This window comes from Babylonia areolata, chromosome 6 (genome assembly GCF_041734735.1).
Source record: "Babylonia areolata isolate BAREFJ2019XMU chromosome 6, ASM4173473v1, whole genome shotgun sequence".
NCBI classification, from domain to species: domain Eukaryota; kingdom Metazoa; phylum Mollusca; class Gastropoda; order Neogastropoda; family Buccinidae; genus Babylonia; species Babylonia areolata.
In genome coordinates, this window is record NC_134881.1 from 9140807 (window position 1) to 9155845 (window position 15039).

General features: G+C 45.7%; 1 protein-coding gene across 4 annotated transcripts in view; it reads left to right on the forward strand.

Annotated features, from left to right (window-relative positions):
• Positions 1-15039, forward strand: part of LOC143282714 (papilin-like) — a 74069-nt gene that overhangs the window by 19839 nt on the left and 39191 nt on the right. For all 4 annotated transcript variants that reach the window (XM_076588429.1, XM_076588428.1, XM_076588427.1 and 1 more), the window contains exons 13-16: positions 6150-6314; positions 8286-8452; positions 10762-10822; positions 14984-15039. The exon at positions 14984-15039 is cut by the window's right edge and continues 117 nt beyond it. In XM_076588429.1, the coding sequence (XP_076444544.1) occupies positions 6150-6314; positions 8286-8452; positions 10762-10822; positions 14984-15039 (449 nt within the window). The remainder of the gene's footprint in view (positions 1-6149; positions 6315-8285; positions 8453-10761; positions 10823-14983) is intronic.

A 15039-nucleotide genomic window follows, 5' to 3' on the forward strand; every position in this document is an offset into this window, starting at 1 on the left:
TGCAAATACTTTGTCAGTTGACACCAAATTAGGCATAAAAATAGGAAAAATTCAGTTCTTTCCAGTCATCTTGTTTAAAACAGTATTGCTCTTCTGGGATGGGCACAAAAAAAATAAAGAATGAAGCTTAATTATATGCAAACTGCATTTACTGTTATATTTAAATTTTTTGTATTCTCTAAACTTGGCACTTTGATCTGATATTCTGACCCAACAACAAGAGCAGTCATTATTATCATTTTTTGTTCAAACAGGAACTTCTTTTGCTAAGCATGGAAGTTTTATTTATTTTGCAAACGTTTTGGTGCAGATAGTAAAAAAGGGGAATTACTCTGTAATTAATGCTAGGGGACTTAATTTGCTTTAAACTGATCTTTCTCACCTTAAACATTATATTTTGAAATTATACTCAATATATAAAAAGCTTGGATTTTTTTTTTTTTTTTTTTTTTTTTTTTTTTTTTTTTTTGAGTCTTGAAGGCCTTGCCTCTCTTGTTTAATTTTAGTTTCCCCCAAGACCTGACTGATCGTGTTGGGTTTCGCTGCTGGTCAGTGCATCTGCTTATCAGGTGTAGTGTAGCGTATATGGATTTGTCTCAACGCTGTGACGCCTCATTGAGCATCTTAAATGAACTGAACTCACGAACGTTAACGAAGTGAGTCAATATAATAACCCTCTTTCGGTTGTCCGTGAGTATGTGGGGGTGGGGGGATCAGTGGTACACTCTAAGGGTGGCGCATGGCACACAAAAACGTGAAAAAAAATCATTCCAAAATGTGCTTAGGGTTCTTGGTGGAATACCCTTCTTTGATATCTCTAGGACGCTTTCGTATGGTTCGTTTTTACAAATTTTTGCCTTTTCTATGAGAAATTAATCATTTAATTATGTGGGTGTACGTAAAAAATGTCAAAAAAAGATGAAATTCAAACTCAGAATTGTCTAACAAATTCATTTTCTCTATAAGTACTTTGTTGACAGTAAATGTAGATGGCGGCCAAGTTGGTATGAAATAGAAAAAAAACGAAAAGAATTATTTCCACATTTTCCAGTTTGTGACATTCCGCGACTGTGAAGGCACATGAAGCAATAATTGTTTCCGTATTTGATTTTTTTTTTAATTGTTTTGTTCTTTTGTTTTTGTTTTTTTGTTCTAAACATTTAGTGAATTTATCTTACAAATTGGCACTATAATACATTAACACCAAACATATTCGTCTAGTTTGTTGTCATTAAACCGGAAACATTATTCTGTTTGGCGTGGAAGCTAAAGTGCATTTGCTAGGAGCAGCAAAATTCTGCAAACAGTAAAAACTGCATTTGAATTACACAGGCAGTTGTGTGGTGCTGGGGTATAGTGGCAATCCACCCGACTTACAATACAATACAATACAGTGCAATGCAATGCAACGCAATATAATGTAATGTAATGCAATACGACACAATGCAATGCATTATAATACAATGCAGTGCAATGCAGTACAATTCAATGCAATGCAATATAATTCAAGACAATACAATTCATCAGTACAATACAATGCGACACAGTGCAATAAATGTGATGTATCCATTTAGCTGTGATTTGGGTCCATGTGATGTGAGACGGTGTTAAAACCTGTGTGGATTTTTTGTACATACCTTTTTAAGTCACTTAATCTTAAATTTGTACGAGATTGGGGTACTGTTCTATGTAACCCTTCATTCTAGTAGTAGTAGGAGTAGCAGTAGTAGTAGTAATAATTATTATTCTCATCATCATTATTATCATTGATATTATCACCATTATTGTTATTATTATTATTATGTCACATGCGGGCAGATGGAGCTCGACAGCCCGGGAAGGCAGTCCATCTAAGACAAGGAAAAGTCTGAAGTAAAACCCATGAAGTGCTAAGGAATGCAGGACAGTCTCGACATGCATTGACCCTGGGTCCATGGCCATGTCCCGACTTTCAGTAGCCGCGCCCCCGTGCCTCCGAGGAAGGTTTTTGAGCCAGAGGCTAGGACAAGGACAGTCTGATATAAAACCTACGACCTGAGGACCTCACTGTCACCGTCCCAGCTTGCTAGGCTATGGCAGATGAACCACGGGTGTAAAGGGTGGGGCCAGTACTGCGCACACTGCACTCCACCTAAAAATTCCATTGCGCAGGCTTGAAGGACACGTCCACGTCCGCGCCACCAACTATTCCAAGCCCTGTAGCGATGGGAAAGGGGCGAAAACGGCAGGTGGAAGATGTCACTGGAAGCCGCAGTTCCAATCCTGCATGCAGGCGGTTCAGGATATTGGTCGCCTGATTGTTGACCCGGAGGTGACAGCATCACTCGGCAGCACCCTGAACGACCAAGCAGCCTTTTCTAGGGACAGCACTGCTTGCTCCACACGGAGAGGGGCCTAGAAAAGGTGGTCCAAACAAATGCTCATCTCCATACCCCCCAGTTGGCTAGCCGCGGTCAACGGGCATCTCCAAACGCGGTCGAACAACAATAGAGAAGAAAAGGCCGGCACCTGCCTCACAATTAGGTGCAAAAGGACTAAAGGTAGCATGCTGGAACATCCGAACCATGCGTGACTCTGCAGACAGCAACCACCCAGAAAGGCGTTCCGCTCTAGTCGCACACGAACTTCAGAGACTGAACATTGACATTGCTGCCGTCAGCGAAGTCCGCTTTGCAGGGAAAGGCAGCCTCCAGGAACACGGCGCTGGGTACACCCTCTACTGGTCAGGCAAGCCAGAGACCGAGAGACGCCTTTATGGCGTAGGCTTTATGGTCAGGAGCACCATTGCCTCCAAGCTTGAAAACCTGCCAACAGGACACTCAGACCGAATTATGTCCATGCGCCTCCCACTACGGAACAAACAGCATGCCACTCTGTTCAGCGTGTACGCTCCAACCCTCCAAGCGGACCCCACAGAAAAGGTCAAGTTTTACACTGATCTGCGCAACCTCGTTCAGAACACCCCTGCTGACGACAAGGTCATCATCCTTGGCGACTTCAATGCCAGAGTTGGCCAAGATTCAGAAGCCTGGAAAGGAGTCCTTGGCAAGCATGGCGTTGGTAATTGCAACGACAATGGGCGCCTTCTTCTCGAGTTCTGTGCAGAGCAGCAGTTTACCATCACCAACACCATTTTCCAGCAGAAGGACAGCCTGAAGACAACGTGGATGCATCCTCGGTCCAAACATTGGCACCTCATTGATTACATCCTGATGCGCCAGAGAGACGTACGAGACGTCCTACACACCCGAGTGATGCCCAGCGCGGAGTGTCATACTGACCACCGCCTCGTCCGCAGCAAGCTCAGGCTCCACTTCAAGCCCAAACCAAAGAAAGGAGGAGCTCCTAGGAAGAAATTCCAGGTCGGCAACTTTCAGTCAGCTGAAGTGAAAGCTGAATTCCAGGCGAAGCTTCAGGACAAACTTGAAGACCCCAGTTGCCCCACAGACCCCTCTCCAGAAGCACTATGGGCACAGCTGAAATCAGCCATCCTGCAGTCCTCTGAAGAAGTCCTAGGGTTCTCGTCGAAAAAGAACAGGGACTGGTTTGACGAAAACAACCAGGAGATCCAAGAATTGCTGGCGAAGAAGAGATCAGCCCACCAGGCTCACCTTGCACAACCGTCTTGTCCGGTGAAGAAAGCAACCTTCCGGCTCATATGCAGCAACCTCCAGCGCAAGCTTCGTGAGATTCAAAATGGGTGGTGGACCAACCTGGCAGAGAGGGCTCAGCTTTGTGCAGACACTGGTGACTACCGGGGCTTATACGAAGCCTTGAAGGCGGTGTACGGTCCCTCATACCAGGTCCAGAGTCCTTTGCGCAGCGCAGACGGCCAGGCGCTCTTCACAGACAAGACGTCGATCCTGAACAGGTGGTCGGAACATTTCCAGGCCCTCTTCAGCGCCAACCGCACGGTTCAAGACTCGGCAATTCTCCGCATCCCACAACAGCCAGTGAAATTACAACTGGACGAGCTACCAACCCTAGAAGAGACTGTCAAGGCCATTGAACAGCTGAAATGTGGCAAGGCAGCAGGGGTTGACGGAATTCCGCCGGAGGCGTGGAAGAATGGAGGCCCAGCACTACACTCCAAACTCCACAACCTCTTTGTCTGCTGCTGGGAGCAAGGCAAACTACCACAGGACCTCCGTGACGCAGTCATCATCACCCTGTATAAAAACAAGGGAGAAAAGTCGGACTGCTCCAACTACAGGGGGATAACTCTGCTCTCCATCGCAGGCAAGATCCTCGCCAGAGTCCTCCTAAATCGGCTGGTGCCTACTATCGCCGAAGAACATCTCCCAGAGAGTCAGTGTGGCTTTAGAGCCAACAGAGGCACCACTGACATGGTCTTCGTTCTCAGACAGCTACAAGAAAAATGTCGGGAAGAGAACAAAGGACTGTATGCGACATTCGTCGATCTCACGAAAGCTTTCGACACCGTGAGCAGAAAAGGTCTGTGGGAGATCATGAAACGTCTAGGATGCCCCCCAAAATTCCTCAGCATGGTCATCCAACTACATGAGGAACAGCGTGGACAGGTCAGACACAGCAACGACCTTTCGGAGCCCTTCCCAATTGGAAATGGAGTGAAACAAGGTTGTGTCCTCGCGCCGACCCTCTTCACGATCTTCTTCAGCATGATGCTCCAACAGGCCACTGAAGATCTTGGCGACGACGACGGTATCTTCATCAGATACCGCACTGATGGCAGCCTATTCAACCTGAGGCGGCTACAGGCCCACACCAAGACACTGGAGCAACTCATCAGAGAGCTTCTGTTTGCCGACGATGCTGCCCTCGTCGCCCATACAGAAGCGGCCCTGCAGCGTATAACGTCCTGCTTCGCAGAGGCTGCGCAGCTCTTCGGCCTAGAAGTCAGTCTGAAAAAGACGGAAGTTCTCCACCAGCCTGCCCCACGGGAAGAATTCCACGCTCCTCACATCAACATCGGTGAGACAGAGCTGAAGTCGGTCCACCAGTTCAGCTACCTAGGCTGCACCATCTCGTCTGACGCCAAGATCGACAAAGAGATCGACAACAGACTTGCAAAGGCAAACAGCGCATTCGGCAGGCTGTACAAGAGAGTGTGGAACAACAAACACCTGAAGAAAGACACAAAGATCAGCGTGTACAGAGCTGTTGTACTGCCCACCCTGTTGTATGGCTCCGAAACCTGGGTCACCTACCGGCACCACATACGACTGCTTGATCGCTTCCACCAGCGCTGCCTTCGCACCATCCTCAGCATCCACTGGAGTGACTACATCACAAATGTCGAGGTCCTGGAGCTGGCAAAGACTATCAGCATCGAGGCAGTGCTGCTAAAGACCCAGCTACGTTGGGCAGGGCACGTGTCCAGGATGGAGGACCACCGCCTGCCCAAGATCGCGCTGTATGGCGAACTGTCCACTGGCCACCGTGACAGAGGAGCACCCAAGAAGAGATACAAAGACTCCTTGAAGAAAGCTCTCGGTGCCTGTCACATTGACCATCGCCAGTGGTCCGCAGTAGCCGCTGATCGAGAGACCTGGCGACGCACCATCCACCAAGCTGTCTCCTCCTTCGAAAACAACCGCAGGGCCAGCCTTGAGGACAAACGCAGAAGGAGGAAGAACCACGACGCTGCAGCCGCGAACCCAGACCAGACTTTCCCTTGCAACCGCTGCGGCCGACTCTGCTTTTCCCGCATTGGCCTTGTCAGCCATGAGCGTGCCTGCATCAGACGTGGACAACGCCCTTCCTAGATCTTCGTCAGCGAAGCCAGGCCATGATGATGATGATGATGATGATGATTATTATTATTACAGTACAATTCAGCACAGTATAATGCAATTTTATATACAGTACAATACAATACAATAAATCAAATAAAGTACAATACACAAAATGCTATTCAATTCAATACAATACAATACAAAAAAGAACAGTAGAGTACAAGCAATATAGTACAGTGCAGTGCAGTGCAGTTCAATACAACGCAACACAACACAACACAACACAAATACCACGCCACACAGCACAGCACAACACAGCACAGCACAGCGCAACACAAACACAACACCAACACCAACACCACACAACACCAATACAAACACAAACACATGTTCACCGCTCTCCATCGTGCCGCACGTGCTTTCGCTGTGCAGACGTGTGCCACCTTCCAGTGGACCCGGGGCCCTGTAAAGGGGCCTTCGTTCATTACTACTATGACCCCAAGGTAGGCAAGTGCCGCCGCTTCATCTACGGCGGCTGTGAGGGCAACGCCAACAGTTTTCTGCTGCCCTCGGACTGCGCCAGTGCCTGTGCCGAGGGTGAGAGAGAGAAGGGGTGTAGAGACAAGGAGGTGTAGGTAGGGGTGTGGTGCGTGTAGGGGGTGTTTGTGTGTATGTGTGGGGATGGAGGGGGTTGGGGTGGAGCGGTGTTGTGTGAGGGTTGGGCGAGGGGAGGAAGGGTGGGGTGGGGGGCAGGGGAAGGGAGGGGAGGGGATTGGGTGTACCAGGCAATTCGACAACTTGGAAAACCACTAATGACTACAACAAGAACAAACATGCCATTCCAAAACAATAGGAACATGTCTTGCTTTAGGGAATAGGATCGGTAAAGAACACATCAGTAAAAAGTCGTCAACAGAGCGTAGGTGAGAAAGGATAGATTCGGATTCGGATTCGGATGATTTATTTATATAGGCCATTGCCCCTCATGAAGGGGTGAAGTATACAACATTATTAAACATGCAAGTGCAGAAGATGAAACAACAACAATAATAATAATAATAATGATAGTTTATTTATACTGCGCCTTTCATTAAAAAAAAAAGTAATGCTCAAGGCACGTTACACGAGTAAAATATAACAAAAATTAAAAAAAAATACACAAAAATCACAACCACATGTTAAAAAAATAATAACAAAAAAACCTCTAAAAACCATTCCGTGTGAACAAAACAGTCACCCTAAACAGCCGCGAACTGGACCAAATATCTTCTACGTAATTAAAAACCAAGTATCAAAGCATGCACAGACGAAATGCAACCCCCCTCCGCCCCCCTACACACACACACACACACACACACACACACACATACACGCACACAGAGACACACACACGCGCGTTCGCACGCACGCACAGACACACACACATCAAAGGAATTATGATATAATTGTTCGTAACTTAAATGTTTTATAATGTTTTTTGTAAGCAAAATTAATAGACAAATTCTTTACAACGCTTTCTTTATCAGATGCCATCAACAGACTTTGCCGAATCTGATTTGGAAACTAAAACTACTTGCAAGGAATATACTGTTCTCTTAATTTACTAAAAGCAGGACAACATCAACCCACTTCTGGACAGGGGGACATTAAACTCTGCCTCAGAATGTTTTCTATAACGATAATAATGTTGAGCAATTTCTGATATAACTAATCTAAATCTTGCCATTATGAATTTTAAATGCTTGTCTAAGCAAATTTGCAAATAATTTTTCACTTCTTGGGCAGTACAAAATGTTCTGTAAATTTCCATGTCATTGCGTCGACAGCTCATTGCGTGGACAGGATGTGTAGAGGATGTAGTCTGGGTATAGATACAGGATACTGTGTAGAGGATGTAGTCTGGATATACAGGATGTAGTTTAGAGGATATAGTCAGGGTATAGATACAGGATGTAGTTTAGAGGATGCAGTCTGGCTATAGATACAGGATGTAGTTTAGAGGATGTAGTCTAAGTATAGATACAGGATGTTGTGTAGAGGATGTGGTCAATAATGACGCGATGAGCTGTCAACGCAATGAGCTGTCGACTTTACGGGTACCTCCCGTAAATTTCAAACTGGTCGCTGTCTTCGATATGTGAGTTCCACTCCTGCCACCTGCAAACAATTAATCTTTCTTTAACTTCAGTGAGAAACTGTTTGATTTCCTGGACACCTCGATTCATCCATACATATCCAAAACCACGTTGGTATAATTTACATCGAATATTTGACGCCCAATTTATTTTACCTTTACGTGGCAGATAATCACAGAGAGAGCAAGAAAGAAAGAGAGGGACAGAGAGAGAGACAGACAGAGAGCGAATGGATGAATCTCTGCCGCCACGCTCATGCGAAGGTCGATCATCTGCTTTCTTTTCTTTCTTTCTTTTTTTAGCAGTACAGTGTATGGGTACTTGAAATTGAAACTGAAGATGTGGCGTACATCAATACATGCATACAGTTTATGGAAACTTAAAATTGAAACTGAAACTCTCAACGTGCGTGTGTGTGTGTGTTGTGTGACAGATAAACCCGGCCGGTGCCCCACTCGCGATGGGCCAGGGGTGTGTGACGCCGTCATACGGTGGTGCGCAGATGACCGAGATTGCCCAGGGCGGGAAAAATGCTGTGGAACTCCTTGCCAGGGCTCCGTCTGTCTGAAGCCGGTCCGGCCCGAATCCTGCAGCGACGTGGTCAGTTGATACGATAATATAAGATAAGATAAGATAAGAATAGCTTTATTATCTCCAATTAGAGAAATTAGGTCAGGTGCAATATCACAACATAGATAAGATAATAACATGAAGACCATCACTGTAAAAAAAACAACAACAAAAAACAAAAACAAAAAACCCAACAGGTTATTAGGATTATAACAAGACACATTTGTAAAATATCACATACACTGTTTCTTACATTCATTCCACACGTTGCAGGTGGTATTCTGAAATATAAAAACAAAAAGAAATGATAAACATTATTTTGAATATAATTATAAGCATAATATACTATATTGCACACTGATTATAGATTGATTGATTGATATGGATACTTATATAACGCCCATCCTCTGTCAGAGACCAAGTTCTAGACGCTTTTACAAACACGGGATAATTTTCACAAAAGGCTGCCTACCTGGGTAGAGCCGACTGACGGGTGCCACTGGGCGCTTATCATTCGTTTCCTGTCATTCAATCAGATTTCAGGCACGCACACATACACGCTCAGACAGACATGTTCATGTATGACCCTTCTGTTTATTTACCTCGCCATTTAGTCAGCCATACTCCGTTTTCGGGGATGTGCATGCTGGGTATGTTCTTGTTTCCATAACCCACCGAACGCTGACATGGGTTACATAATCTTTAACGTGCGTATTTGATCTTTTGCGTGCGTATACACACGAAGGGGGTTCTGGCACTAGCAGATCTGCACATGCTGACCTGGGAGATCGGAAAATCTCCACCCTTTACCCACTAGGCGCCGTCACCGAGATTCGAACCCGGGGCCCTTTGATTGAAAAGTCAAACGCTTTAACCACTCGGCTAGATCTAGATAAGATAAGAATAACATTACTATCTCACAAAGATAAATTGCATCAAGCTCGGAAAAACACAACTAGACAATTAGCACGCGCGCGTGCGCGCGAGCACACACACACACACACTCACACACACACACACACACACACACTCTCTCTCTCTCTCTCTCTCTCTCTCTTATGCACACACGCGCGCACGCGCGTTTGTGTGTGTGGTGATAACGATGACGACAGTGATGATATTACTCACTGCAATGGTATATGAACAATCTGCCTGCCTCTCTGCCTGTTTGCCTGTCTGCCTCTCCACTGGCTCCCTGTCTCACACCGAATACAGTACAAGATCAGCACTCTAAGCTACAAATGTATTCACAAATCAGCCCCTTCCTATCTCTGTGGCTGCCTTCACCTCTACATTCCATCTCGCTTTCTACGATCAGCTTCGGACCCACTCCATTTACGCATACCCAGAATCAAACTCTCGACTGTTGGCCACCGTTCTTTCTCTGTCTCTGGACCTTGCAGTTGGAATGAACTTCCTCTTTCGCTTCGTCAAGTCTCCACACTCAGCTCTTTCAAGTCTGGCCTTAAAACCCACCTCTTCCCAAAATAGCCTCCCTTCCCTGCCTCCAGTTTTAGGGTTATGCGTGCGTGAGAATGACTGGTGCGAAAGCGCTTAGATTTGTCTATGCACAAGATTTAGCGCTATATAAATACCATTATTATTATCATTATTATTATTTACCTGTCTGCCTGCCTCTCTTCCACTCTGCCTGCCTGTCTGCCTGCCTGTCTACCAGTCTGCCTGTCTGTCTGTCTGCCTGCCTCTCTTCCTCTCTGCCTGCCTGTCTGTCTGTCTGTCTGCCTCTCTTCCTGTCTGCCTGCCTGTCTGTCTGCCTGTCTACCTGCCTGCCTCTGCCTGCCTCTCTTCCTCTCTGCCTGCCTGTCTGCCTGCCTGTCTACCTGCCTGCCTGCCTCTACCTGTCTGTCTGTCTGCCTCTGTCTGCCTCTCTTCCTGTCTGTCTGCCTGTCTACCTGTCTGCCTGCCTCTGCCTGCCTCTCTTCCTGTCTGTCTGCCTGTCTGCCTGCCTGTCTACCTGTCTGCCTGCCTCTGCCTGCCTCTCTTCCTGTCTGCCTGCCTGTCTGTCTGTCTGTCTACCTGTCTGCCTGCCTCTGTCTGCCTCTCTTCCAGTCTGCCTGCCTGTCTGTCTGCCTGTCTACCTGCCTGCCTGCCTCTCTTCCTCTCTGCCTGCCTGTCTGTCTGCCTGTCTACCTGTCTGCCTGCCTCTGTCTGCCTCTCTTCCTGTCTGTCTGCCTGTCTGTCTGCCTGTCTACCTGTCTGCCTGCCTCTGCCTGCCTCTCTTCCTGTCTGTCTGCCTGTCTGTCTGCCTGCCTACCTGTCGGTTCGTTTATCTGTCAGTCCACAAAAGGCAAGATGATGATGATGATGATTATTTCCAGACCTGTCGTCCGGCGACGTCCTGTATCGAGACGGAGACGGGACTTGCCTGCGTGCCAATCAGTCAGTATTGTTCACCACTGCACGCCTGTCTCTCGTTTTGTTTTGTTTCTGCACTGCGCTCCCTATGATTCCCCACTCTCCCAAGCTACGGATTTCTTCTTTTCTTTTTCTTCGTCTCTGTCGGTCTGTCTGTCTCTCTTTCTCTCTCTCTCTCTGTGGACCTGCGGTATAACGGACCTGTAGCATAACGGACCTGTGGTACCTGTGGTATACCGGACGTGTAGCATAACGGACATGTGGTATAACGGACCTGTGGTATAACGGACCTGTAGCATAATGGACCTTGTTATAACGGACCTGTAGCATAACGGACATGTGGTATAATGGACCAGTAGATTAACGGACGTGTAGCATAACAGACCTGTGGCATAACGGACATTGGTATAACGGACCTGTGGCATAACGGATATATAGCATAAAGGACCTTGGTTAAACGGACCTGTGGTATAACAAACCTGTAGCACAACAGACGTGTGGTATAACAGACCTGAAGGACAACAAACCTGTGGTATAACAGACATGAGGGAAACAGACCTGTGATATAACAGACCCTGGGAACAACAGACATGTGGTATAACAGACCCGGGACACAACAGACCTGTGGTATAACAGACATGAGGGAAACAGACCTGTGATATAACAGACCCTGGGAACAACAGACATGTGGTATAACAAACCTGGGACACAACAGACCTGTGGTATAACAGACCTGAGGGACAACAAACCTGTGGTATAACAGACCCTGGGAACAACAGACAGGTGGTATAACAAACCTGGGACACAACAAACCTGTGATATAACAGACATGAGGGAAACAGACCTGTGATATAACAGACCCTGGGAACAACAGACATGTGGTATAACAAACTTCGGAAACAACAGACCTGTGTTATAACAAACCTCGGACACAACACACCTGTGTTATAACAAACATCGGACACAACAGACCTGTGGTATAACAAACCTCGGACACAACAGACCTGTGTTATAACAAACATCGGACACAACAGACCTGTGTAAAAACAAACCTCGGACACAACAGACCTGTGTTATAACAAACCTCGTACACAACAGACCTGTGTTATAACAAACATCGGACACAACAGACATGTGTTATAACAAACATCGGACACAACAGACCTGTGTTATAACAAACCTCGGACACAACAGACATGTGTTATAACAAACCTGGGACACAACAGACATGTGTTATAACAAACATCGGACACAACAGACCTGTGTTATAACAAACCTTGGACACAACAGACATGTGTTATAACAAACCTGGGACACAACAGACATGTGGTATAACAGACATGGAAACAGACCTGTGTTATAACAGACCCGGGGAACAAACAGGCCTGATGGTGTAACAGACATGAGGAATACAGACCCTTGGTATAACAGACCCGTGGGATAAAGATCACCCCCCTTGAAGTTGACCTCCACATGCACGTCATCCGAACAAGCACCATCAGCCAAGGAGAATGCAACACCATGTTTGCTTGGCTGCTTACTCTTTACCCGCCCACTGCAGTAGAATGCTTGAACGGAATTGTGGCAAGATACAAAATAGGATTCCATATACAACTTTGATTGTCTATAAAACACGGAACAAACCTTATTTCAGCTGCAGCTTCACTACAATCAAATTCAAGCCCAGAGAGCCAGGACAGCAGTTACCTCCCTTTGCTGTTCTGATGGTCATTGTCGAACATGACTGACTATCATACATACAAAGACATAGTACATCTGCACACATCTTAAAAACAAATACACATAAAACAAGAGAGGCAAGGCCTTCAAGACTCACTTGTGATAAATTAAGTCCCCTAGCATTAATTACAGAGTAATTTCCCTTTTTTACTATCTGCACCAAAACGTTTGCAAAATAAATAAAAATTCCATGCTTAGCAAAAGAAGTTCCTGTTTGAACAAAAAATGATAATAATGACTCCTCTTGTTGTTGCGTCAGAATAAGAGGTCAAAGTGCCAAGTTTAGAGAATACAAAAAATATAAATATAACAGTAAATGCAGTTTGCATATAATTAGGCTTCTTTTTTAAATTTTTTTGTGCCCATCCCAGAGGTGCAATATTGTTTTAAACAAGATGACTGGAAAGAACTGAATTTTTCCTATTTTTGTGCCAAATTTGGTGTCAACTGACAAAGTATTTGCAGAGAAAATGTCAATGTTAAAGTTTACCACGGACACACAGACACACGGACACACACACACACGCACACACACACACACACACACACACACACACACACACACACACACACACACACAGACAACCGAACACCGGGTTAAAACATAGACTCACTTTGTTTACACAAGTGAGTCAAAAAAAAAAAAAAGACGTGGGACATACCAGACTGAACTCACTCCACACCATCCCCCATCCACCCACCCAACAAACCCAGCCCTCCACCTGTCCCTCCCCCACCCCCATCATCCCCCACCTGTGCGGCGCCAAAACAGCATGCTCATCTAACCCGATGTATTCAAAGCTTACATGACGTAAGAGCAACACTAGCGGGAAAAAAAAGAAAGAAGAAAGATTTTTTTTTAAAAGACGCCTTCCATGTAAATAGAACAGAATAGAAAAGAATATGTCTTTATTACCAAGTGTACCGGGGTCACAAGGAATATTTGGGGGGTGTGGGGGAATAGTACATAACAAGATACGAACATAAATCGAAAATCATACACAAACTCAGATACAGTAGAAATTGGGATACATACAAGTACATATCAATATAAAAACTTGTGCATACTTACGCATGCACGCACTGCACACACACACACACACACACACACACACACACACACACACACACACACACACACACATGCACGCACGCACACACACACACACACACACGCGCGCGCGCGCGTTTGAACAGAAGCTGCATATTACATGTGGATAGGGCTGATGACTAGATCTTTAGGTAGATGGTTGTTGATTGCACAATTCTATTTATCACACTGGATTTGTTCGAGAGACAGGGCATTGACTGCTTTGGGGAAAAAGCTATTGGCGAAGCGATTGGTTTTCGTCCTTATACTTCTGTACCGTCGACCAGAGGGGAGCATCTCGAAAATCCCATAAGCTGGATGTTGTTGTTGAAGTTCACGCCGGTGGGGGTGACGGTGAGGGGGGAGTCTGATACTGCGGTGCTTGTTACCCAGTCACCGTGCGGCTGCCTTTGATTTTTTTTCTTTTCCATGTTGCTGTTGCTGTTACTGCTGCAGCTGCTGTATCCGACTGCTGCTGGCGATGTCACTGTTGCTGCTGTCTCTGAAACACTAATGAGATTTTTTATGTTATCAGAATAACAGAGGTGTTGATGATGATGATGATGATGATGATGCATCATCATCATCATCATCATCGTCATCATCATCAGCAGCAGCAGCAGCAGCAGCATACATGTGTACATACCTGCAATTTGTAGTACTGTCTTGGTGTAAAGATACACATGTATGTGTTGCTGTTTTTAGTTGTGCAGAGGTATAATATTATGCACTATTATACATGTGTTGTTTCATGTAAGGCGCTTAGAGCCCATTACATGGGAAGTTTGCGCCATATAAGTACTATCTGTTATTATTATCATCATCATCATCATCATCATCGTCAGCGGCATCATCATCAGCATCAGCATCAGCAGCAGCAGCAGCAGTAGCAGCGGCAGACATGTGTTCATATCAACAATTTGTAGTATTGTCTTGGTGTAGAGATACAGCTTATGGGATTTATTTATTTATGGAAGCTTATCTGTTATTTATTCACCTTTTTTTCTTTTCTTTTTTCTCAAGGCCTGACTAAGCGCGTTGGGTTGCGCTGCTGGTCAGGCATCTGCTTGGCAGATGTGGTGTAGCGTATATGGATTTGTCCGAACGCAGTGACGCCTCCTTGAGCTACTGAAACTGAAACTGAATACACATGTGTGTGTTGCTGTTTCTTTGGGTTTTTTTGTGCAGAGGAATATTATTATGCACCATTGAATATATGATGTTTCGTGTAAGACTCTTAGATCCCATTACATGGGGAGCCATATAAGTTCAATTATTATCATCATCATCATAATCATCATCATCATCATCATCGTCACCATGACACAAAGGCCGATGTCTACGTCTGCCTGCAGGGCCCGGGGAATGCCCAAAGTTCAAGTGTCCCGTCCCCGACCCCGACAATAGACAG